At 52.2% G+C, this 25169-nt stretch overlaps 2 protein-coding genes across 4 annotated transcripts; one reads left to right on the top strand and one right to left on the bottom strand.

The window, feature by feature from the left end:
- Positions 1 to 3044: 3044 nt before the first annotated feature.
- Positions 3045 to 9937, top strand: Entpd8 (ectonucleoside triphosphate diphosphohydrolase 8). 3 transcript variants are annotated; one of them, XM_032903137.1, is made up of 10 exons: positions 3045 to 3461; positions 4642 to 4783; positions 4872 to 4989; positions 5779 to 5944; positions 6070 to 6229; positions 6342 to 6569; positions 6669 to 6932; positions 7120 to 7230; positions 8199 to 8333; positions 9224 to 9937. In XM_032903137.1, the coding sequence occupies exons 2-10, from the start codon at positions 4658 to 4660 to the stop codon at positions 9281 to 9283; spliced, it is 1368 nt and encodes a 455-aa protein (XP_032759028.1). In that variant the 5' UTR covers positions 3045 to 3461; positions 4642 to 4657; the 3' UTR covers positions 9284 to 9937. The 3 variants fall into 3 exon arrangements, with proteins under 3 accessions (XP_032759028.1, XP_032759027.1, XP_032759026.1); XM_032903136.1 differs by lacking the exon at positions 9224 to 9937 and adding an exon at positions 8433 to 9099 and having other exon boundaries at positions 3048 to 3461; positions 7150 to 7230; XM_032903135.1 differs by lacking the exon at positions 9224 to 9937 and adding an exon at positions 8433 to 9099 and having other exon boundaries at positions 3055 to 3461.
- Noxa1 (NADPH oxidase activator 1) lies at positions 9089 to 19440 on the bottom strand. Its single transcript, XM_032903138.1, has 12 exons — positions 18945 to 19440; positions 16730 to 16812; positions 15939 to 16047; positions 13953 to 14087; positions 13658 to 13765; positions 12686 to 12739; positions 10548 to 10617; positions 10344 to 10432; positions 10025 to 10179; positions 9589 to 9703; positions 9352 to 9466; positions 9089 to 9237 (listed from the first exon to the last, which is right to left on the bottom strand). Exons 1-12 carry the CDS (start codon positions 19119 to 19121, stop codon positions 9107 to 9109), a joined length of 1341 nt encoding a protein of 446 aa, XP_032759029.1. The 5' UTR covers positions 19122 to 19440; the 3' UTR covers positions 9089 to 9106.
- Between the last annotated feature and the right edge of the window lie 5729 nt (positions 19441 to 25169).

Below are 25169 nucleotides of genomic sequence, written 5' to 3'. Positions count from 1 at the left end.
TATTATTATATATAATAAGCAAATAATTATTTTAATATAAATAAATACAGTGTTAAGGCCTAGGTAAAAATTAAGGCCTAGATGGAGTGTTAAGGCCTAGGTAACTGTTACCTGGCTAGCCTGTCATTTTGTTGTTACTAATATTATAAGGAAACTTTCTCATACGTTGGTTCTGCTGTTACTAGGAATCTTTCTCACACCCAAGTTGATTATATATTCTGTTATATTCTGTAGCCTTGGGATCACAATAGAAGTCAGTAGAACTGCTTTGCATAATTAGCCACAGTAAGCTTGGATCTGAACCAACCACCCGGCAGCACTTCCTGTGTCTGTGTGTATAGTTTTATGGTATTTGCATTTACACACTGCCCCTGGGATGGACCCCAGCATAAAAGACACCTGCACCAATATAAGAAACTACTTGGAACAAGACGTCTGCTTTGAGCCAATGGTAAAGTTTAAGCTCCCAAGACCTCCCTGGGAAGTGACCCAGCAGAAAGAGACATGGACTCGAGTAACTGACACCCTGGTTGACAAGTTAGGACATGAACACTAGACAATGCAGGTCGCCAGCCACAGTGAATACCCCAACCAATGGGAGCAGGACAAGCATACAACAAAGACTTTTCCTAAGGAAATCCCTTATCCCTAAGTCATGATTGGCTGAATAATTTGACACAAATGTTTGTAGATCTCAGGTTTTAAAACCCTGTTCATAAGTCCTGCTTATAAAGTCCTTTAAAAAGGACCTTAACTCAGGGTCACTGTTCAGTTCCAGAATCTGGATTGTGGCCCTGATCGATCATGCCCAGTGAACTATTCCTGTCTGACTGACATTAGCCTTCATGCTGCTTGTGAGGCCATTCCTGGACCCCAACAAAACAAAAAATTGATTTTGTAAGAGTCCTATAGGTGGTGCTGGTTTTGAAGGCAAGAAGGGATCACGGAGAGCAGGTGACACTTGGCACTGAGTGGCAGGGCTAAAGTTCCAAAGAGATGGCAGGGGAGGCCATTGGTGAAGGTGTATCCTAGGTCGCATAAACCCGAGGACTGGAGGGTTCGTGGAGAGAAGTCGAGGATCATGACTGTGTGACAGGGTCAGAACCCCTGAGGAGAGCCTAGGAGAGGTTACTGGAAAAGATGCAGCCCAGTTGCAGAGCCCCTGGTGTTTATAGGGTGCCAGGACCGTGGATGACCGCCGAGGACAGCAGAGGCCACACAGGGGAGCTCATCTGAGCCAAGCCGTGTGTGCTGCAGGTGGCGGGCATGAACAGTGGTGCCCACTGCCGGGTCCTGCAGAGCCTTAGTGTGGGTCCTAAACATCAAGCACCAAACTTTTTAAATTTTGGGTTTGGGTTTAATTTTACTGTAATTGCACTGGTTCTGTCTTGGAATAAGAAAGTATCTACTCGTTTTTTATTTTACAGCAATTCACAGTTACAAGACTTTGGAATTTTAGAGAAACTTTTATATATATATTCTAAAGAGGCTGAACTTTGAAGTGTTTGAATTTTTAAAGGCCATGCGACTTTTAAACATTGAAATACTTTTTACTGTGATGTTATTAGCATTATGAGATATTGGGATGAACTAGAAAGTATGCTTTAACAGTGATGCATTTGTGTCTCAGGTTTGTCAGGTGCTACATTCCTGAGGTGGGATCTGGGTTTTCTTGGTTCCAACCTGTGACCCACTTACCCCTGTGCTTTTTGAGTCATTCATGAAACACTGGGAGTGTCTTCATTCTTGTGGGGTATGCTATGGGATACAAAGTCACAGAATTTGAAAGTGCTTGAAGGCCTAGGGAACACCCTGGCTTTGACTAGTTCAGAAGGCAGCACCATGGGGGCTGGAGAGGTGGCTCAGTGGTTGAGAGCACTGACTGCTCTTCCAGAGGTCCTTAGTTCAAATCCCAGCAACCACATGGTGGCTCATAACCATCTGTAATGAGAGCTGATGCCCTCTTCTGGTGTGTCTGAAGACAGCTACAATGTACTCATATAAATAAAAGAAATTAATATCAAAAAATTTAAAAAAAAAAAAAAAAAAAAAAAAAAAAAAAACAGAAGGCAGCACCATCCATTGTGAGGGTTGCTCTAAAGCAGAGTTCATTGTGCTGGCTAGTTTTTATGTCAATTTGACACAAACCAGAGTCATTTTGGGAGAGAGAACCTCAACTGAGAAAATGTCCCCACCAGATTGGCCTCTAGGCAAACCCGTAGAACATTTTCTGGATTAATGATGGATGTGGGAGGGCCAGCTCACTGTGGATGGTGTCACCCCTGGGCTGGTGATCCTGGGTTGTATAAGAAGGCAGGCCAGACAGGGAAGAGCAAGGCGGTAAGCAGCACCCTCCACAGCCTCTGCCTCCAAGCTCCTGTCCGGCTGGAGTTCCTGCCCTGCTTCCCTCAGTGATGAGCTGTTACCTTGAAGTGTAAGCAAAACAAGCCCTTTCCTCCCCAAGCTCGTTTTGCTTATGATGTTTTTTCACAGTAATAGAAGCCCTACCAAGGACACCATCTCTGTCTGTCCGTCTGCCTGTCTGTCTATTATCTGTTTACTATCTATCACCTCTATCTCTAAATCATCTATGTATCTATCATATATCTACCATGGCTATACCTATATATAATCATCTACCATCTGCCTATCTACTATCTACCCCTTTATCTACTATCATCTAATTGAGACTGAGGCTTTCATGAACCTGAAGTTCAGTGGGACTGGTTAGTCAGTAAGATCTTGAGATTCACCTGCTTCTGCCCCAACCCTGTGCACAATTCTGGGATTACAGACATGTGCCACCGTACCTTAGCTTTCCTGTCAGTGCCTTTGAACCCAGGTCCTCACGCTCGCTCATGCAGCAAGTTCTTCACCCACTGAACTATTATTTCTCCAGCTCCACGCCCCACATCTGGTTCCATGTGGTACCAGGGCTTGAACACAGGACTTCTTGCATGCTAGGTAAACAATTCTACCTATAGTCAGCCGAGTTTTACCCAGTAACTTATGTTTTAAGAACCCAGCAGGTCTGAAGGAGAGTGGCTTCCCTTGGCCCACCTACATCAGCTCTGCAGCACCCGTTCGTAGCCTCAGGCAACTGTTCCCTGACCATGTCTGGCCTGGCCCAAGTGAGGAGAACAGAGGACAAGGTCCACAGTAACAGGGAGGGTGACTCCAGTCCTGTCTTCTCTGTCATTCCCAGGTCAGTTCTAAAGTCCATCCTGAGAACAGGGGACGCCACTCTTCCTCCCTCCAGAAGCAAAATGTAACCCCAGGATCGGATCGGTGAGGCAGAGTGAAATTAGTAGGTGTTTGGCCCAAGCGGCAGCTGGAGAGCAGCCCGCTCCGCCCCCCACTGCCCCAGGTTCAAGTGGGTGGAGACAGGGTGTGGAGACAGGGTGTGGAGGGCAGAAGCAGAACTTCCTCCAGCTACCCTTGAAAGCTGGCATCCAGCGCAGGTGAGGACCCCATGGGCTGTCCTGGTCTGTGGGCTGGCTCTGGTAGGGGACTGCCTGTCCTGGGGGGGAGGGAACTGTTTGTCCTGGGTGAGGGGAGCCTGCCTTGTCCCTTTTTATACAACTGCTCAGTCTCAGGTGCTGCGGTCCCGAGGTGGGGTCTGTGTTCTCTTGGTTCCTATCTGGGAGCCACTTGTCCCTGTGCTCTAGGGTGCTGGCTCCAGTTACTGCTCAGGCTCGGGGCGGGCGTTTGCCCACTTTCCTCAGTTCCCCTTCCTTCAGATTAGCTCTTGCCCCACTTAGCCTGCTCCCGGGAGTCCTAACCCCCGTCATTCTTGAACACTGGGAGTGTCTCCACTCTTGGGGGATATGCCATGAGATTCCAAGTCACAGAATTTCAAAGTGCTTGGAGGTTCAGGGAACACCATGGCTTTGCCTAGTTCAATAGGCAACAACATCCATTGTGAGGCTTGCTCCAAAGCAGAGCTAACCAGAAGCTTGGAGGCTGGAGTAGGTCAGGACATAGAACCCCTGCTGGGCTCCAAAAAAAGATCAAGGTATAGACATCTTGAGCATCGTGGAGAGTAGCATTCCGTGGTCAGTCAGCTGCCCAGGTTCATCTGGGGTCAGCTAAAATCTATCAGATCTCCATTAGAGAAATCCAGGTTTAGAATTTCAAGAAGAAACAAATGTCTTTGTTAAAAATAGAGCTAACTGGCCTCTGGAGGAACCCACGCCTGGCCTCTGAACTTCACGTGGCATGGTCCTAAGGCTCCCAGAGAGACCTGCGCTGGGAGACCCTGGTTTGAAGTTCTGAGTTCAGTCCAGAGCTGGGACTCTTCCTGGGGAGTCAAGAAAGCAAGGTCCCAGAGGGAGAGGGAGGGCGGGGCCTACCTAAGGGGAGGGATTCCATTAGCTCTTGATAGTGGCACTAGAGATGGCTGTCCTGGCTCCACGGGGCTGTGTCCTCAGTCAGTACCCCCTGTATTGGCCCCCAACCTCTGTAAGAATATTGGGCTTGCCCAGTTGGACTCAGCAAACTGTTGGTGGCCAGTTTTTTACTGTGGCAGATTTGACATCATCTGAGGAAGGTTGGGACATTTAAGACCCTTCCTCTATAAGGCGGGGCTTGGGACAGCAGGTGGGGTCTGAGAGTCCACTGCTGCCCACCTGACCCTTGCAGCTCAGCCCCTCCCACCATGAGACTTTCCTGGAAGGAACGGGTCTTCATGGTCCTGTTGGGAGTTGCAGCAGCTTCTGGCCTCACCATGCTCATCCTCATCCTGGTGAAAGCAACCAATGTTCTCCTGCCTGCAGACACCAAGGTTTGGCTCAGGGAACTAACGAGGATGTTGCGCTGGGTGACCAGAATGTATGTTGGCCTCAATATCTTTCTGCCCGTGTTGTCCCTAGTTTGGGATCCTGTTTGACGCCGGCTCCTCCCACACATCCCTGTTTGTGTACCAGTGGCCAGCAAACAAGGAGAAGGACACAGGAGTGGTCAGCCAGGCCCTGACTTGCCAGGTAGAAGGTCAGTGGACAGCCCTAGGGCAGGTCACTGCTGCCTGGCTTGGACTCCCAGGTGATAGATAACAGGAAGCCCAGTGTGAGACACCACGGGTGACAGGTGGGAGCTACATTTCTAGTCCTCAGGAAAGCACATCAACCTGAAAGAAAAGGGCTTAGAGTGTTGAATGGGACACAGGGTCGCACAGTTGGTCTGGCTCTGAGGAGAATCCACGCACGGATCTCAGACCCTGCACTCTTCCAGGGCCTGGGGCTAACGTTCCCTCATCTGGTCCCAGGTCTGCCCTCCAACCAGGTCCCTCTCTGGCATCTTGGAGCTTCCCACTAGGTCTACACAGCACTGAGGACAGGGGCTGCCAGGTGCTAAGCCCTGGGTGTACTTCCTGGGGTTCCTCTCAATTCTAGAGACTAAAACCTGAGCCCAAAGGTGGCAGAGCCACACTCTTCAGAAGCCCCGGAGTGGGAGAAACTCAGGTTTTCCCATCTTTCCCTGTAAGAATTGTCGTCACTGGACTTGGAGTCCGCTATGCAACCAAACTAGCTTCACCTATTGGTCTCCTTCGTTGTTTCAGTCACAGTCTTGCTGTGTATCCCAGGTTAACCTTAAATCCTCACTCCCCTGCCTCAACCTCCCGCATGCTGTGGTTATAGACAAGCACCATCGTGTCCCATTCAAAACCCCTTAATTTAACTTGGGAACATTCTTCTCCCAACAAAGGTCCCATTCACAGGTTTCCGACATCTCTGGTGGCTGCCATCCATCTGAACCTTTAGATTTAGAGCCTTTACTTAGGGCGCTGTGTTTCAGGACCCGGAATCTCTTCCTATACCTCTGACCCGACACAGGCTGGGGAGAGCCTGAAGAGCTGCCTGCAGGAGGCGCTGGCACTGATCCCACAGACCCAGCATCCAGTGACGCCCACATTCCTGGGGGCCACAGCAGGAATGAGGCTGCTCAGGTGACACAGTCAGGCTGCAACTGTTAGGGTCACTCCCGAAGGCCAGGCTTGGGCACCCTGGGTTGAACTAAGTGCAGTGGACATGGGGGTGAGGCTTTCCTCCAGCCGTGATCCTTTCTGCCCAGCCAGAAGAACAGCTCTCAGGCTCAAGACATCCTAGCTGCAGTCTCCCAGACACTGAGCAGGGCTCCGGTGGATTTTTGGGGAGCCAGGATCCTGGCTGGGCAGGATGAAGGTGCCTTTGGTTGGATCACTGTCAACTATGTCCTGGGAATGCTCCTGAAGGTGCAGGGGTAGCCTAAGGGTGAGGGGTCGGTCCAACAGGCCTGGGGGCGGCTGGCCAGCAGCTGGGGCCAGTGTGGCTGCTGGGCGAGCTAAGCACTTCCTCTGTGGTCAGTATTCGTCTGGACAATGGATCCTGCCTGAAGATGGGACGCTAGTTGGTGCTCTGGACCTTGGCGGGGCCTCCACGCAGATCAGCTTTGTGCCTCAGGGCCCCATCCTGGACCAGAGCACCCAGGTTACCTTCCACCTGTACGGAGCCAATTACAGTATCTACACTCACAGCTACCTCTGCTTTGGGCGGGACCAGATCCTAAGAAGGCTCCTGGCTGAACTGGTACAGGTCAGGCTGGTATTTAAAAGCCTAGAGAGGTAGGATGGTGTGGGGTAGAGCAGAGGGGTGGACCAGAGCTTAGCGCTAATGCCGTTCTTCTCTCTGCAGAGCAGCCAGGTAGCCCGGGTCAGACACCCATGCTACCACAGTGGCTACCAGGCCACACTGTCACTGGCTTCCTTGTATGATTCACCCTGCGTCCACACTCCAGATTCCCTGAACTACACCCAGAACCTCACGGTTGAAGGGATAGGCAACCCTGGGAACTGTGTGGCAGCCCTCCGGGGTCTTTTCAACTTCTCCAGCTGTAAGGGCCAAGAGGATTGTGCTTTCAATGGAGTCTACCAGCCTCCCGTGCATGGCCAGTTCTATGTAAGCATGGTTTCTCACATTCTAGCTTCTTTCTGGAGCCAGGGGCCCTAAGGACAGGTTGAACAGGAGGTGCCCTGGCTGGCTCTTAGGTCCTCCAGCACCTGCGGGACACCTGACTAAAGTGTTGTATTGCAGGCCTCCTTCAGGCTTGCACAGCCTTCTCTCCTCCCCCCCCCCCCCCCCCCAGGCATTTTCCAACTTTTACTACACCTTCGAGTTCCTGAACCTCACCTCCAGGCAGCCACTGAACATCGTCAATGACACTATCTGGAAGTTCTGTCAGAAACCCTGGAGACTGGTGGGTGACCCTGGGTACCTAGCCCTGCCTCCATGGGCAAGCGGAGCCTCTGGGGGTTTGTGGGGTTTTCCTGGAGGACAGAGATTTGTGATAAAGTCCCCTTCAGGTAGCTGGGTTGGGGAAGAGAGCACAGTCACAGGGAACATTGCCTGCTTCTGTGTAGAAAAAGATCCAGGGCACTGATGATATCAGCCTCTGGTTGTTATGAGGTCGAATGCTCCAGCCCCCTCCTAGCTGGAGGGTGGTCTCCACAGGGATTTGCAGAAGAGCTTTCTGAAATACTGCTATCTGGAGACTGGATGGATGGATGGATGGGTGGGTGGATGGATGGATGGATGGGTGGATGGATGGATGGATGGGTGGATGGATGGGTGGATGGATGGATGGGTGGATGGATGGGTGGATGGATGGATGGATGGATGGGTGGATGGATGGATGGATGGGTGGATGGATGGATGGGTGGATGGATGGATGGATGGATGGATGGATGGATGGATGGTTGGGTGGATGGATGGTTGGGTGGATGGATGGGTGGATGGATGGATGGGTGGATGGATGGATGGATGGATGGATGGATGGATGGATGGATGGATGGATGGATGGTGGATGGATGGGTGGATGGATGGATGGATGGGAGGATAGGTGGTTGGATGGATAGGTGGGTGGATGGATGGATGGATGGATGGATGGGTGGATGGATGGGTGGATGGATCGGTGGATGGGTATGGATGGATGGGTGGATGGATGGATGGGTGGATGGATGGATGGATAGATGGATGGATGGATGGGTGGATGGTGGATGGTGGGTGGATGGATGGATGGATGGATGGATGGGTGGATGGATGGATGGATGGGTGGATGGATGGATGGATGGATGGATGGATGGAGGTCCCACCATAGCAGGGGGGTTGGGGGAGGTGCCACAAGGTCATGGAACCTCACTCACTCATCGACTTCTGGAACCCAAGGTGGAAGACAGCTACCCTGGGCAGGAGCGCTGGCTACGGGACTACTGTGCCTCAGGCCTATACATCCTTGTGTTGCTGCTGGAGGGCTACAAATTCAGTGAGGAGACCTGGCCCAACATCCAGTTCCAGAAGCAGGTGACTGCCCTAAGAGCCTTGCATGTCTGGATCAGGGTAAGGATGGGATAGGGCCCAGGACAGCCACCCAGCATCCCTGAAGAGCCATGTGTCTCACAGGCAGGCGGCACGGACATTGGCTGGACACTGGGCTTCATGCTGAACCTGACGGGCATGATCCCAGCTGAGGCGCTGACCCAGTGGCGGGCTCAGAGCTACAGCATCTGGATAGCTGGAGTAGTGTTTGCAGTGCTGACCCTCGTGGCCATTCTTGGGGCAGCTGCAGTCCAGCTCTTCTGGACCCAGGACTAGGTAGAAACAAAGCTGATGGCGATGTCTAAAGCAGAAACAGTCGATGGTGACAACACGGCTGTTTGTGTTGTCACCACAGGACCTTCTGAGCACATCCTAGACGCCTGCCCTCATGAGCCCCTGACACTTGAGGGCTCCAGTCTGCTCAGCAGGCCAGGAGAGCCACTTGCTGACAGTGCTGACTCCTCTGTGCCCTCAGGGCGGCACTGGCCATGGGGACTGTTAGTTGCCCCAGGGATAGAAACACGAGAGGCAGCTGTGGGAATAGGACTACCTCAGAAGGCTGTGTCCAGCCCAGCAGAGACTCCTTGCTTCCCCACTATATCAGACTAGACCAGAGAGTCAGAGTCCAGGCCTGAGGCCAGCCCAGCTTCCTCACAGAGCCCTTATCATCAATCCCAGAACATAGATCAAATCAGGACGAGGGGGATAGTTTTGTTTGTTTGTTTAAATTAAAGCTGGTTTTGTCACGGTATTTATTGCTAGTGCTGTTCTCCTGGCTGGGGTTCAGGTACAGGCAGGGCTTCCACGCAGGTGGCAGCTGGGACTACAAAGCACTTGGGGAAAATACCAACACGGCCATCTCGGTGTCCCTCCAGCCATGCTTCGTCCACTGTGGAGACATGTTGGGTACCGTGTCTGCCTACAGAAAAGACTGAGCCCTAGAGAGCAGAGCCCCCACCAGGCCTGAGCAAGCCAGCAGTGTGGAGAAAGGGCAGCCTTCTACCTTCACACAGAACATCCACCATGTCCCCTTGGCGGAAGTCCAAGTCCTCCGGCCTTTGGGCACGATAGTCGTACTGAGCTACCACTTGGTAGAGGACTGGCCGGCCCCAGGCCCCCTGTAATAGAAGAGTGGGCTGCAGGGGCAGTGCACGTGAGGGGCTTCCCTTCCAACTGCCTGGGCTGCCCACCGCAGGCACCAGTCTCTCCCCTTGGCTCCCAGTCTCTCCCCTTGGCTCACCCGGCACTGGAGCTGCAAGCCTCTTGGGCTCACGGCCACATTCCTCCATACACTCTGCAGTGAGTCCTCCGTGGAGATGGGGATCCAGCCTCTGTCCTCTCCTCGGGCTTTGTAGCTGCACAGAGGGTCCTGAGGGTGAGCTCCAGTGTGCAGGGTGAGTACCTAGTGCCTGGTCTGTCCCTAAAGGACATTAACTTCTGGGGCTCTCCACCATTCCCGGCTGGCCTTTATTTACTTCCAGGCTGTCCAGATTCTTAACATAGAGCTAAGGAGGCTTAGCTTTCGTCCCATCCTGAGTCTGAAAAGTGACCGCTTCAGAGCAAAACAATAATAAAAAGCCTTCTCTCCAGTTCAGAAGAACCCTCGCTTCCTCGTAGCTCAGACCTATCCTTTCCTTCTGTAGCTTAGAGTCCCCATGCACAGCTTTCTGACTTACCTGAACTGCCCCTTCTGGGTCTGCTGAAGGAGAGCTTGAGACAGTAGTGTCCGAAAACTGGACAGGCCAGTTCCTCTCGGGACCTTCAGGGGCACAGTAAAGTGGCACTGCACAGTGACAGTCACCAAGGATTCAGGGTCCTTTGTAGCTGTTCCCTGAGGACAGAAACAGGACTGCTTAGCCTTTGAAGGCAGGTTTGTTTTTGGACTCAAGGAATCAGAGTAGAGACTGGGCTGAAAGGTCAAGGAGAATCTGAGGAATGGCCTTCCTTGATTTAAGTGGCTGATGAGGAGAGACTGGAGAGCAGGACAGCTCTTACCTCAGCACTAGAGGAATCTTCAGAGGGGCCTGGGACAGGCCCTCCAGATGCCAGCAAACTGTCCCATAGGCCAGGGCTCATGTGACCACCTTTTCATAAAGGAGACACTTTGAAGTAGAGGAAGGGCTGGCAAGTAGCTGGCCCCTGCCCTAAACTTCCCTTAAGGGACAAGTGAGCCAGCTCTCCTGAAGAAGAGCTCCCTACCCCTTGTGCTCAGGACCCTCTTACACACGGATGAGGACGACTGGAGGCCGGCTTGCTCCACCTGGGACCTCTGCAAAGATTGACAGCAGTTAGAGGGACTGTACAAGTGTGGGTCCTCACTCATGCCACCTGCAGCCATCATGACACATTTTGTTTAGTTGGTTTTGTTACATATTACACTAAACAAAACTATTTGTGTACACATTGTTCAAAAGTCATTTACGCACAATTTGAACACCTGCCAGGGTTTTTACTGTTTAGATTGCCAAGATTCCTTCAGGTACCATAGGGGCTACACCCTTCCACTTAAAAGCATGTTTAACAGGATGTTGAGAGCCTACTCTGTATATGAAGAAGCTACACAAGCCTGTTGTGGATAAGGGTAAAGTATAGACCAGGTAAGACACTTTGCCAAGTTTCAATAGAGTTAACCTTTTCCTCAGAAGTTTGTAACTCACACTTCAGCCTTTACACTCGGGAGGGCTCCAAGCATGGCCTCTTGTATTCTGTCTACATAGATCTGTACCATGAATCGAGTAGAATAAATGTGCATAGCCTTCTTCTCTGTTCCCTCCTCTGGAGTCCTCAGCCCACACTTGAGTTGGTAACCTGGTTACTCTCTAGTACTGGTGAGTGCCCTTGTTAAAGGACGCCTTTCCATTGTTTGTGGTTTGGTGGTGTTTCCTAGACATTCCCTGGTGGAGTTTTACCTTTGTTGGATTTGTATAAACGTGTGTGTGTGTGTGTGTGTGTGTGTGTGTGTGTGTGTGTGTGTGTGTGTTGCCTGAGGCTGGGACCTAGAGTACAGGGGTCTTGAGATGGTGGATCTGGACTTAAGAGAGAAACTCTCTGAGCTCTGACCTAGCACAGTCAGTGTTTAAAGATATAGTCTGGGAGTTTGGCCAGCAGTCAGCAAGAAGTCATTAGCCAAACTTCTCTGGAAATTCATGGGAGGCCCAGACCATAGGCACACCTTGGGACAGGGCTGAGTCTCCGCAGGTCTAGAGTCCACAGGTTGCCCAGCATCTTTTTCTGCCCAGGTGAGTCAGCAACTTCCTGGGTCTTCTATCAATCCCCCAATCTCAATGCTGGCTTCTCCATTGATCCTGAGAGGCTCAGGATAGAGTCTTAGGAGGTGCCCAGCCTAGGATGCCCTGAGTTAGAGAGGAGGTGGGGACCTTAACCCTCTGTGGGACACTCATGAATGTGGCTTGTGAACTAGTCTTAAAGAAACACTATGGAAATGTACCGTGTGACTCTTATGAAGCTTACAGCCCAGGACAGGAGCTGGCAGATGCAGAAGTCCCTGGGGATTTTGAGCATAGCTGTGAGGGTATAATTGCTCATAAGGACATTGCACTGGGGGTTGGGGATTTAGCCCAGCGGTAGAGGGCTTGCCTAGCAAACAAAAGGCCCTGGGTTCGGTTCCCAGCCCCAAAAAAAAAAAAAAAAAAGGACATTGCACTGTTGGATTGGCATGAACTAAAGACTGGATCAACTGGAACTGACTGTCCCGTGACTTGTAATAAGCCCCTATCAAACCTCTTCAAAGTGCTCACCACTGGCACATGGGGCTGCTGTAGCGAAGCAAGGGTTCCTGCCTAACTCCTCTTCACAAGGGCTCTGAAGGTTTCCAATGGCCAGGAAGGAAGGCATTGTTTGGTCCTTCTGACCTGTCTTTCCCCAGGCTATCAAGTGATTTGATCACCGCATGTCCAACAGAGGCGCCGATTTCCTGTTAACAGCCACCCTCTGGTCCCTGTGGTAGGTTTGAATGTGTGCCAGTGAGGGGCCCTACCAGCCCCATGCCTGGTATGGCTGACTCTTGCCATAGCCATGGCCTGGTTCTAAGGAGTCTGCTTGCTCTCTCAGCTCAGGCTTAGTCTTTGGCCAATAGCAGTGAATACAGGAGAGTGACCAGCCATCCCTGCCTGCCCAGAGATGTGTCTCGAGGAGAGTAGGAAGGTGATGGGTGCCAGCTCTTGGAAGGTTTAGGTTTCGGGCCACAGGAGGAGAGTACCCTGATTCTCAAAGCTTTCCACCATGGGGCTCAAGCCCTTGGCCCATTCCACCTAAACCTTGTTTCTGCAAAACCAAGCAAAGTTAGGCCTGGGTCTGCTTGATGCCTACACATCTACCTGCTGAGGCTGGACGTCTGAGTTGTGGTCATCAGGAATGACAGAAGCCACCACCTAGTGGGCACAAGAAGACAGCTGGATTAGGGCCCCACTCGTCTGCTCCTCCAGGTCCCCAGTTCCCAGCACCTCTCTGGCTTTACTTTGCAGGGTGTGGGCTACATACACCCTAGCCCAAGCCTGCTAAAACTACAGCTAAAACAAAACAAAATAACCCAAACGTATGACCAAGAGAAAGTTGTGCTAATAATATCAACTTAATTTAGTATAGCTTGTTCTCCATATTTTTCGTTTCTTGTAACCGTCTCCTGCTGTGCTCATGGACGCTGATGAGTGGACAAACACGCTCCCCTCTCCACCTGTACTGAGTTTGCTTCTGGGCACACTCACAAGCAGTGTGTACCTCAGGCATCTGCTCACGGTCACATAGTGTTGGCAGGTCCAGCGCAAGTGACCATAGGTGTGTGGCCAGCCCAGGGGTCATCACTGCAAAGCCAAATGGCCATTCTTGGTGATACTGCTAGTGCCTGTTTTCTTGAGTCTTATATTTGGAGGCCTGTGGTTTAGGGGGCTGATGTAGCCTAGGCTGGCCACCCACTCTGGGACCTTGCTATTTATGCAAAGGTATGGAAACAGACACATGTGAAGAAGAGGCAGACACTGGCAAGCTCTGGGAGAAGAGTATGGGGTAAGGAGGGACCAACCAGGGATTCCCATCAAAAGGCCTGAACCCTCCTTGAACTGACTTCTGATAAGTTCCGCCTCCAGTCTGCAGCCTCGTGTGTGAGTCCCCTCCCCAACCCTAGGAGCCTTGTGTCCACTTTCTACCTTCTGACTTTCAAGTGGCCTAGATTACACTCAACTGTCCTTGTAGACACACGAGATGTCCAGTGCCGGCGCCAGCACACCATGAGCAGGATACAGCTACGTTCTGGCAGCTGGGCCCCTGAGCTGGAAAACACCCTGGTGTTTTACCTTAGCCTTGCCGAGGAAATCCATGGGCTCCAGATGTTTCAGGTATCGCCGAGGAGGCTGGAAGACCTCCCCCTTGGGCACTTGCCGCAGCTGCAGTGGTACCCGTTTCTGGAACATGTAAACCAGGTTAGCCACAGTTGCAAGAGCCCTGAGCCTTGACGCAGCAGGGGCTGCCTGGGCTCCCATCACATGTGATGGTACAGGAAGTGCGAGGCCCCCAGGCTACCTCTTGCCATGTTTTATAGTCTTGAAAGAGTGAGCTATAGAACCTACCTTCAAACCAACCTGCTCTCACCTGCACTTTGTCCATGGCAGCCTCCAGGGTGTCTTGGGCTCCCTCTGGCCATTTGGAGATTGCTTCTACTAGAGTATTGGCAGCCTTGGTCCAGAGCCCTGCCTGGCACTGCACTGATGCCACGTTATATAGGACCTAGGACAACAGACAGACATGACGGGGGGCCGACCCCCAGGTGCCTCACACCAGCTCCCCAGTTACAGTAGCTGAAGGTTCTTCTGTATGTTCAGCTGATGCTACCAGGCCACCCGCTGCCCGACCAGCTCAGGTTTCAGATGACAAATTCTCATGCCCTGGATCTGTTTAGTCCTGGGGGGACCATGTTTTGCTTTGGACTTTTCTGCTTGAAGCAGCAGAAGTACCTCTCCCTTTACCTTTTAAAGTGTCTCCCACGGGGAGGGGGTTGAGGGGGAAGCTAGAGAGATGGCTCAGTGGTTGAGAGTACTTGTTGCGGGTTGGGGATTTAGCTCAGTGGTAGAGCACTTGCCTAGCAAGCACAAGGCCCTGAGTTCGGTCCCCAGCTCCGGAAAAAAAAGAAAAAAAAAAAAAAAAGAGAGTACTTGTTGCTCTTCTGAAGACTTGGGTTAGGTTCCTAACTCTCCCACGGTGGCTCACAAAGTCTCCCTTAGCTGACACCCTCCCAATTCTGTACCCTGCCACCACCATTAACTGCTCCCTCCACCTCTGAGTCAGTACTGTATGTCTACAGATTCCTTCCCATTGTCAATGCAAGGACACTCACAACCCACGTGCAATGGAACAGAGCATTCTCGTGGGCAAAGAGGACAGAGTTAAGGCTGTCGTACACCCTCTGTGACAGGCAGATAAACTGACACAATGCTGTGACGCCACTGTCCCTTCACCCAGAGAGGAAAGCACATACCAAACTTAAAATTTTGCTACAAGGGGAGAAACACACCTACTCTTCCTAAGGCTGTGTTCCTGCTGTTTCCTCCGGCCCAGCTGTTCATACTGAGCCAACCCCCTTCCCCCAAACTGTCTGTCACCTTGTCATGGTCTTCAAGTGCGTCCTGTTTTTATCCAACATGAGCCCATGCTGCCTGGCTCCACAGTGTGAGGAGTCCACTGCCTCCACTGCCTCCACTGCCTCCACTGCCTCCACTCCTCCACTGCCTCCACTCCCTCCACTCCCTCCACTCCCTCCACTCCCTCCACTCCCTCCACTCCCTCCACTCCCTCCACTCCCTCCACTGCCTCCACTGCCTCCACTGCCTCCACTCCCTCCACTGCCTCCACCCCCTCCACTGCCTCCACTGCCTCTACTCCCTCCACTCCCTCCACTGCATCCACTGCCTCCACTGCCTCCACTCCCTCCACTGCCTCCACTGCCTCCACTGCCTCCACTGCCTCCCTCCCCTCCACTGCCTCCCTCCCCTCCACTGCCTCCCACCCCCTCCACTGCATCCCTGCCTCTACTCCCTCCCTCCCCTCCACTGCATCCACTGCCTCCCTCCCTCCCTCCCCCTCCACTGCCTCCACTGCCTCCACTGCCTCCACTGCCTCCACTGCCTCCACTGCCTCCACTCCCTCCACTGCCTCCACTGCCTCCACCGCCTCCACCGCCTCCACTCCCTCCACTCCCTCCACTGCCTCCACTCCCTCCACTGCCTCCACTGCCTCCACTGCCTCCACTGCCTCCACTGCCTCCACTGCCTCCAGCCTCCTTGGGCAATCAAAGAGCGAGGGGATTCAGGGCTCCAAAAGTCTTTGGCTGGACAAAACGCCTCCTTCTACGTGGCCCACCATGACAGCGACACCAACATCAAGGAGACCAGCCCTGGCAGACTCCACAAGACAAGACCTAGGACAAGCCAGGACCTCAGACTGCGTTATAGCCCCCTATTGCAATGTAGGGCCATGGCAGAACCTTAGAACATCCATGAACCGCGGGGCCACTGACCGCACCTCTAAGCCCCCGCAATACTGCTTGGCGTCCAACCTTCACGCGAGTCAGTGCCCACTCACCTCCCAGGCTTGCAGTTTGAAGTCCAGACCCAGTTGTGTGTAGTCAATGGCAGCATTGCCCCTCAGCTGTGCCAGGGCCAGCTGGAAGTCGGACACAGCCTCCTGGAGCCTGTGGGCATCAGGGCTCTCTCAATAGCTACAAGGGAGTTGCTAAGCCTCCGCGTTAGCTCTGGGAGAACGGTTTACTCACCGCCGTGGGTACTCAAGCCCAGGCGAGCGTGCTTAATGGAAGTTTACTGTCTAACTCTGCTTAGCCACCTGAACACCTGATCGCTGTGCCTGACAGGGGACCATGCCTACAGCCCCAAACCCTTCCAACTGTTCTGTGCAGTCCTTTTCTGCCTCTCAGGCCCTAACCTTATGAGGCCTTCATTAATCTCTGAACTTCCATCTGTGGTTGAAATCCTTGTCCCTCACTAGATATTCCACTCCCCCCAGTCACCACTCCTGGGCACTGGAGCCTGCAGCCCTGATTATCTCCTCCGTTCCTCCTCTTAGAGAGCTGGGTGGCCAGGCACATCTTGGGATAAGCCCTGGTTTTCACATTGGCACATTGACTCTAAATGCAGTGATCTTACTACTAGAGACATAAGGAGAGAACCGGAATGCTGAGAAAACACTGTAAATCTTTATAGGGACAGGAAACATGGGGGGTGGGGGCGCTAACCAGAGCATCCTCACCCAGGCTGGAGGGGATCCAGAGGACAGACAGGAGGAAGTAGGAGCAAGCCTGGGTTTGCAGAGACAAAGAACCGTTTATTAAGGAACGGGGAATACTGCCGTGTTCTCACCTCTGCAGCCGGAAATTGGCCACTCCCCGCTGGAGGAAGCCAACAGCCATGCAGGTGTCCTTGGTCACTGCTTGGTCAAATGCCTAGGGACAAAAATGTGTGTGGACACCAAACCCAAGTAACCTAGGGACTCAAAGCCACAAACACACAGGGAAACATATCAATGGATAAGGGCCGCTGCACAGTTAGAGCCTGGAGCCTGTGTTCTTGCATGGATTTCTCAGCTGCCCCAAGCACCTCACAACAGGCTCGGGGCACACCTCCAAGGCAGAGAAACCCAATCTGTCCACCAGGAGCACAGAGCTAGAAGAAAACGCCCCAAAACGTCAGTAACAGTCATCTCTGAGAGACAGGACTGTGTAAATGTGGGGCTTTCCAAAATCTCTTTGCAGGGGCTAAAGAGGGCTGCTCTTCCAGAGGTCCTGAGTTCAATTCCCAGGGAGCTCATCTCACAACCATCTGTAATGGGAGAATCCCCCCCCCACAAAACACATTAATAACTGTTTTAAGATCTCTCTTGGCAGGTCACACAGAGTGCACACTAGGTGTGTACTACAGTCAGAGCCTAGAAGCCTCTGTGCACAAGAACTGCTGCACTTTCCTCCTGCCATGCCTGGCCAGGTGGAGGGCTGGCTGGGAGCTGGGGCTGACTTTGAAGCTTTTCCATGCCACAGTCAGCCTGGAAACGCCATGGCTGCTCGTAGTAGATCCACCCAGCACCTCAAGCTTCACGCCGACAGGCCCAAGTGCAGCCTTCTCAGACCTGCACACTTGGATTTCCTTATTGCGGTTATTCCACCGACTTCTTACGTTTCCGGGTCCAGTCGGTGTGCCTATGCTGTACACACAGACGTTTTATTGACTCAAGGCAGTGCCCGTTCTTCTTGTGGTAGAGCGTTTCAAACTCCTGTCTTGTGAGGAGGTGAGCGTGTGACTCACCGTCACCACCTGGCAACCGATCATTACATTCCCTTTCCTGGATAAGAACCTTTTGTTGTTCCGTTTGGCTTTTAAGACAATTTCTCTGTGTAGCCCTGGAATTCACTTTGTAGCCTAGGCTGGCCTCAACTCTGTTGGCTTCAGACTCAGAGATCTGCCTGCTTCTGTCTCCAGAGTGCTGGGATTAAAGGCAGGCATCACCATGCGCGCCTCAAACAAACCCCTTTTAATGAAGAAACAGTAAGGACAGATGAATATGTAAGAGGTAATGGAAGAGAGTTGGCAAGGTGGCTCAGTAGAAGGACACTTGCCATCATGCCTAACGACCTCAGTTTGATCACTAGATCCCACACGGGGGAAAGAGAAAACAGACAAGTTTTCTCCTGATTTACACACGCACGCACGCACACACACACACACACACACGTAATTAATTGATTAATTAATTAAAACTCTAAGAAAGAAATGATACAGAGACTATCGCCACGCAGCTGTCTTCCTACTCTCCCCCTTGTGCTCCGGTGTCTTTGCTTCTCACCTGTGTGGTGTTCACGTAGGTGTGCACTGTGGTCAGGGTGCTGAGGGTTTCTATCACACACCCAGGAATGGCTAGAACTTTGATGACCGTGAAGTGGGAAGACAGTGCTGCCCCCTCTACAGTGTGCTCCCCTGAGTAGGTCTGCTTTGAGAAGCAGGTGGGACACATGCGAGTGCTCAGAGGCCGGAAGACAGACTGTGTGACACCGACCTATCACACGCATCTGCTAAAATCTGTCCTCCCACCCCCAACACACACCTTCCGTCCCACACTCACCTTCCAAGAAAGAGCAGAGCCCCTGCCTGCTCTGACCCAGCCACTGCCAGCCTTTGAGTATGCCCTTCCCTCAGTCCTGAGCACCTGAGCCTGGGCATGCCAGACTTGGTACAGAACTGCCACATTTAGCTTATGTGGCTATGGCGACCGAAGATACCCTGTGTCCCATTCTGGTCTCAACCAAGAGAGGGGTCTCCTAACCACAAAGCTCCAACCTGCCTCAGGCAGTCAGTAAGACAGAAAGAACATTAGTGGAACAACCTCTAGGAGAACGGCAGGGTAAAGGGCAAGGATTCCTCCCATTTCTAGGTGGACTGTGAGGTGCAGAAGAGCGTGTTTTTCATGGGTGCCCATTGGAAGATAGGGTGTCACGTCCGCAGTCACATCTTCATTTACATTCCGCTATAGGCCTCCGCTAAGGATTGGGGAGCGGGATCTGTTTTCCAGTCCTGGGGCGCTTACCTGCAGCGCAGCCTCGGGATCCCCTGACATCAGGTGCACGCAGCCCATGTTGAAGTACATCTTAGCCAGCGGCTCCCGGACATCTGAAAAGAAGCACAGTGCAGAGTCCCAGTCTTCACGTGCCACGGCCAGTACGCCCCGGTGCCAGTCCCGTATCTGATCCCCTAGAGAGCTCATGGAGTGAGGACGCCTGCTTTGCGGCGAAGGAAGTTAGCGATTCTAGCTGAAGCGCGCGGGACAGGAGGAGTGTGCCCCACAGAAACTGGGGGACCGTGGGCCAGGGGCAAGGCCAGGGGGCAAGGGGACCAGGACAACAACGAGAAGCAGCTGGTAGCAAGCCAACTGGAGTTGTGACAATCTGTCCTTGATACTGAGTAGATGGTCTAAGGCCGAGGCCCCTCTCTCACGCCCCGCCTTGAACCACTTAGCCTGAGAAGCGGTCTTCGATTACATAGCCACGCCCCTTCATCCCCAGGCAGCTCAGCGCCAATGAGGCCACGGTCATCTCCATATGGACACGCCCTCTCCACCTGCCCCGCCTCCTAGTTCTTGCCTCCTTCCCGGTTGGCCACACACCTTACTCAAGCCAAACCCACTCCATCTTTTTCCCAGCAAGCTCAGAACTTAATTGGGCCGTGGCTGGGCCCCTCGGAGTCTTTTACGCCAATTAGCAGAGTGTTTAGGGGAAAACCGGGCGGAAGTGCTGCAGCAGCCAGGCCAAGGTTCCGGGACCAGTGTGGACAGTGCACAGCCGAGCTCCCTGCTCCAGAGGTCTGCGTCCGTCAGGCTAGCTGGGCAGCCTGATGGAGAAACAGCTCAAGGGCCGGTAGAGCTCGACCTCCGGCCCCGCCTCTTCGAAAGTGACCGGGTGGGCTTGGAGACTCCGTAGCTACAAGCTAAGCAGAACTGGATGCCATGTGACTAGCCAGAGCCCTCCGAAGCCGGGTTGAGGCTTTGGAGTCCATGGTGGTGAAGCCCACGAGGGCTTTCTCCACTAGTGGGCGCTGGCCTGGCTGCTCCTCTCCCTTGCGAGTGTAGCCACTGGGACTTAGTCTTCTATGCTGCTCTCCAGATGGATCACAGCTATGCAGAAAAACTAGCCCTTGGACAGGATTGCATCTTGTATAGATGGGTGGGGCGGCCCAATATAGACTCTGCACGACACCAGGAAGTTGATGTCCACTTTCATAATCCTGCTTGGATGGGGTCCCCCACAGTATGGGAGTCATATGCCTTACCCAAAGATGCTGATACAAACGTTAATCTCTACTGAACTTTTCTCCCGGACACTTGGAGCACCATGGCTTGACCAGACCAACTGTTGAAATTAAGCACCACAACACCCAATCCAAGCAGCTAGGCTCAGCCGTATCGCCGGCCCATCACCCTTCCCTGCCGTGTTGTTGATCTCCTGTGCTCAGCGTCACAGTTGATTGTCTTTCCTGTGCGACTCTGGCCAGCTAAGTTTCCATGCCTTCATGTGTGTCCTACCCAGGCTTTTTATGAGAGCTGAATGAGCTCTCATGGTGTCAGCAAACTGTTGGTTTGTCACCCTGAGCGGGGAGGGGGGGGCGGCGGGGGGGCGGGGGGGGCGGCGGCTCTGTCTCCCTTGGCATTTCTCTGTGAGCTGAGTTTCCTTAAACTGCTGCCTGGAGTGCATGAGTGTTGCTAACCTGCCTTCTTTAAGTCCTAGTGCAGCCATTCTACTTCAATACCCAGATCCCGAGTTGTCTCCATGCAGGCTGGGCACTCTCCCTTTATTTGGCTCCTCTCCCTCTTGCTTTCTCACTGCCCCTTCCTGGAAGCCCAGCCTAAACTCTATCCCTGCCTTCCTAGCCCCATCTGCCCATTTTCCTTTCCATAGGTCAGGATTCTTTCTAGAATGTTCCATAGCCCATATAGTGGTTTGAATGAAAATGACCCCATATTCACATATATTTGGATGCTTGGATCCCAGTTGGTGGAACTGTTTGGGAAGGATTAGGAGGTGTGGCCTCATTGGAGTGGGTATGCCATGGGGATTGGGCTTTGAGGTTTCAAAAAGCCCACACCATTCCCAGTTAGCTCTCTTGCTCTCTGTCTCATGCTTGTGGATCAAGATGTATGCTCTCAGGGCTGGAGAGATGGCTTAGCAGTTAAGAGCACTGACTGCTCTACCAGAGGTCTGTAGTGCCACAGTCTGCCTACCTGCCACCATGCTCCTGCCCTGATGGATGTGGACTCATCCTTAGAACCATAAGCCCCAGGTATTTTTTTTCTTCTCTAAGTTGCTTTGGTCATGGAGTCTGCGTAGCTACAGAAAATTAACTAAGACACCCCATTTTTTCTGTTGCATGGTATACAACATGGTCCCAAGTTCTCTAAGGATTTCCTCCTGTTTTCCAATGAACCCCAAACGTCAGTCCCAGTGATTTTCCCCTGAGCATGTATGATGTGCTCTCCATACAGTTGTCCCATGGACCATCATAATGACCAGGTAGCTTATGTTTAAGCAGACAGGAGCCCGATCACGTTCCAGTCATGGTGTCCGGCCCAGAGGGATGCCAGTTGGACAGACATGTGTTTTTGGCTCTGTGTAGGTCTATTGTGTGACTGGCATCTGAGTGGCGGGGCATCCTCTGGGGATGATTTCAAGTTCACTGATGAATCTTAAAGGAGAGTGGATTACGGACGTTGGGTGATATACAGACTCTTGTCTCCATGTTTGCTGAAGGGTCCAAGGGAACTGCTATACCAGCTTGAAAAGCCCATGTCTGAGAGCCAAGTCTCAGTTTCTTTTTAGGACAGGTGACTCAAGAAGGTGAACAGGGCATAGGATCATTTACCCTTCCTCCTCTGGCCTCTCAGGATCTAGAGGGGAGTTGGGGCGAGCAATGGAAGTGTGTCTGAGGAGTCTCCTTTGTGTACATGAGTCAACGCTGTCCCAGGAGCACAGTGCCCCCCACAAGTGTGGGTGAGGCTGTCGGGAAGTAGGACCCGTGTATTGCAAACAGAAGCCCAAGATGATAGCCCCATCACAGTGAAAGGTAGTGGAGTAGTTCCTCAGGTGAAGAGAAATGTGTCCACACAAAACCAGCAGAGGAGCAGGACATTTTCTCAGCATGGGTTGATGCAGAAGGATAAAGAATCACAGGCTCGCCACAACTCAATAGAAGGCACTGTTTCAAATAAATAAATAAAAATCAAAAAGGAGGCAAGCAAAACATAAATACAAGCGTTCAGAGTGATGCTGTTTATAATAGCAAAAGGGAGAACCCGTGCAGATGCCCGATAACTGATAAATTCAAGCTCCCTCCAGGCAGTCATTTTTTATTCAGTTATAAAAAGGCATGAGGTTCTGACACAGCTTGGCTGTGCTTCGAGGAGACAATGCCACTCATAAAAACACAGATATTCTATGACCCTGTTTGTAGCAAATATCCACAGCAAGCGAATTCATGGAGAGGAGAGGTGGAGGTATGGGGTGGTCTCTGGCAGATAATGAAAATGTCCTTCAGTGGAATTGTGCAGAAGGTGAGCTTTATTGTATGTGAGTTACGTGGAAAAGCTGTTGGAAGTTTCTGAGATGTGGACAGAAACAGGGTGAGGGCTTGTGAGTAAGTAATGCTGTTCCCAGAGGAGGCCCCATGCCAGCCAGTCTCCTCAATACCTCCTTTGTCGTGGCTGCCCTGGTGTCTCTGGAGTCGGGTACCAGCTCTGTCCTACTATGCATACCTTCCTTTTCTCCCAGGCTGTGTGGCGAGTCCAGAGAGCCACAGGCAACCCTCAGCTAGGGGCTGAGGGACCTGGAGACCTACCTTGAAACCTACCTGGGACCAGATCCAAGTCCAAACCTGCAAGTCAGAATACAGAGGGACCTGGGAACCTACTCAAAGCCAGTGCTGTAGCCTCTGAGCCAGGGGTCTCCCATACCTCACCCCAGGGTCATTCCCCATGCCCAACCTGGAAAGAGGACAGGAGGAACTCACCTTGACCCACCAGTGATCCCTCAAGCCTGATGCCTCTTCCAGACAAAGCCAGCCCCAGATCAGCTGAGAGTGGAAAAGAGAAGCAGCAGAGGGACTGGGCAGGACGCTGTTCTCAGTGGACCCAGTGAGGCCAGATTCTGCTCCCGTTAGGACAAATGGATGAACTGGGCCCTGGGTTGTTCCCATGCTCTGTGGTATGTATGTTATCACAGTGGCAGCTGAGGGCAGGACCTGCCTGGTGCAGAGATTCCGGGGCGTGCAGGCAGGAAGGTGCTGTGGGGACACAGTAACTTTCAGCCAACTGGTCTAAGAACAGTACTGCCCTGCTGATGGAGAGCGACTGGGAGGAGACACTGGGCTTGGCCAGCAGAGGGGCCCAGAGACCAGCTTCTAGTGGCTGTCTACGGCCTTAGCATAGAAAGACTGTGTGTGCTATTGGCATGGGAACTAGCAGCAAGGTTTTTAGGCTAATTCTAGAGTCCCCCAGCCCTTGAGAGACAAGAGGCTATCTCCCACTCCCCATATGCCCAACTGAGGGACCCCTGAGGGAAGTTTAGGGGATGGCCTTGACCATCTCTTTAAGTCTAACCATACCTGATTAGGTCCCCTTTACATAGCCCCTGGTACTACCCCTGATTGCAAGAAAAGTCTGGAGCTCTGTGCTTTTTTTTTTTTAATCTTTTATGTGTGTGCATAAGTTTTCAATGTGCACATTCATGTGTAAGAATAGAGAACACATGTGGAGGCCAGAGAACACCCGTTAATCATCACCTGTCACCTGGATTGCTACTGCAGACACCAGGCTATCTGGCCCACAAGCTTTTGGGACTCTCTTGTCTCTATCTTCTTTCCATTCATAGGAACAGTCTGGCTGTACAGGGACACACCAGCGGGTCTGACTGCACGGGAACACACTAGCATGTCTGGCTGTATAGAGACACGCTAGTGTGTCTGGCTGTATAGGAACACACCAGTCCCCCTGAACACATCAAATGGGGAAATCACTTTATGCACTGAGCCACAGCCTAGCTCCCTCTGTTGTTTGTGGAATGTCTTCATTGTGCATAGCTGAGGGAATGGGGGCTGAGGAGAGTGTATCAGTGCAGGGAAGCAGCAGGAAGGGTCACGCAGCAGGCATGAGCTGTCACCCTGGTTACTCCCTTCCTGCCTGGATTAGTTAAGTTGTTTCTTCACTTGTTTATCAATATTCATCAATCACCTTAGGCAATGGCTTTGGTGCCAGAATGGAGCCTGCAGTTTGGGAAGGGTCAGTGGGGACAGCTAGGGAGCCTGAGTAGGAGGAGCATCAAAATATCTTCCACTGGCTGCCGTCTTAACAGCCCGCTCTAACGCTCTGCTCCTGATAACTTGGCCCTGGGCTCTTCACTTTATTCTTTTTTTTTTTTTTTTAAGATTTATTTATTTATATATAAGTACACTGTAGCTGTCTTCAGACACACCAGAAGAGGGCATCAGATCCCATTATCATGGTTGTGAGCCACCATGTGGTTGCTGGGAATTGAACTCAGGACCTCTGGAAGAGCAGTCGGGGCTCCTAACCGCTGAGCCATCTCTCCAGCCCTCTTCACTTTATTCTTGCAAGAGCTTTTTGCAGGGGAATGCGAGGGAGGCTAATCTCAAATTCCTCCGACCTTGGCCTTCTGAGAGCCGGAAGCATAGGTGCGTGTGCTCTAACGCCAAGCTTGCTTTATTCTGCCTAGCATCCACATGTGGGCATGGAGATTTGTCTGTGAGCAACAGGTCCCTGCGAGGGAACCCAGGGCTCTGATAGGTGAGGTGGAGGACAAGTTACAGAGCCCCACTTCTGCTGGAGTCGTAACTGCTTCATAGCGGGTCAAAGAAAACTGCTTTTGGGAATGGTCCAGGAGTAACCAATAGCATGGTGAAGTCAAGCACATACTATTTTATGGAGGGGGAGCTGTGTCCCCCTTTCTTTCTGCCGAGGCTTCTATCTCTTCCATCACAAGTCATAAACAGTATCCTGTCAGGAGTCTGGAAACCATGTCTGCTAGCAACAGAGGGTTTCCCTGGCCACTCCTCACTAAATATGAGGAAGACCTGCCTCATATGTTTGCCCAGCAGCCCCGGATGCTCTCCGTCAGCTTTCCTTGTGAGCACCTACACATTGTGTCTGGAGGCCCTACAAGCTTCAGAGGGGGGTGATATGAATCCAGGACCTGGCTGGCTGGCTGTTAGGGGCAGGATCTTGGAGAGGTGTGCTCGACGACCATTGCTA

This window comes from Rattus rattus, chromosome 5 (assembly GCF_011064425.1).
Source record: "Rattus rattus isolate New Zealand chromosome 5, Rrattus_CSIRO_v1, whole genome shotgun sequence".
Classification (NCBI taxonomy): domain Eukaryota; kingdom Metazoa; phylum Chordata; class Mammalia; order Rodentia; family Muridae; genus Rattus; species Rattus rattus.
Note: the sequence above shows the minus strand (reverse complement) of the source record. Positions and strands in the feature narration are given on the sequence as shown.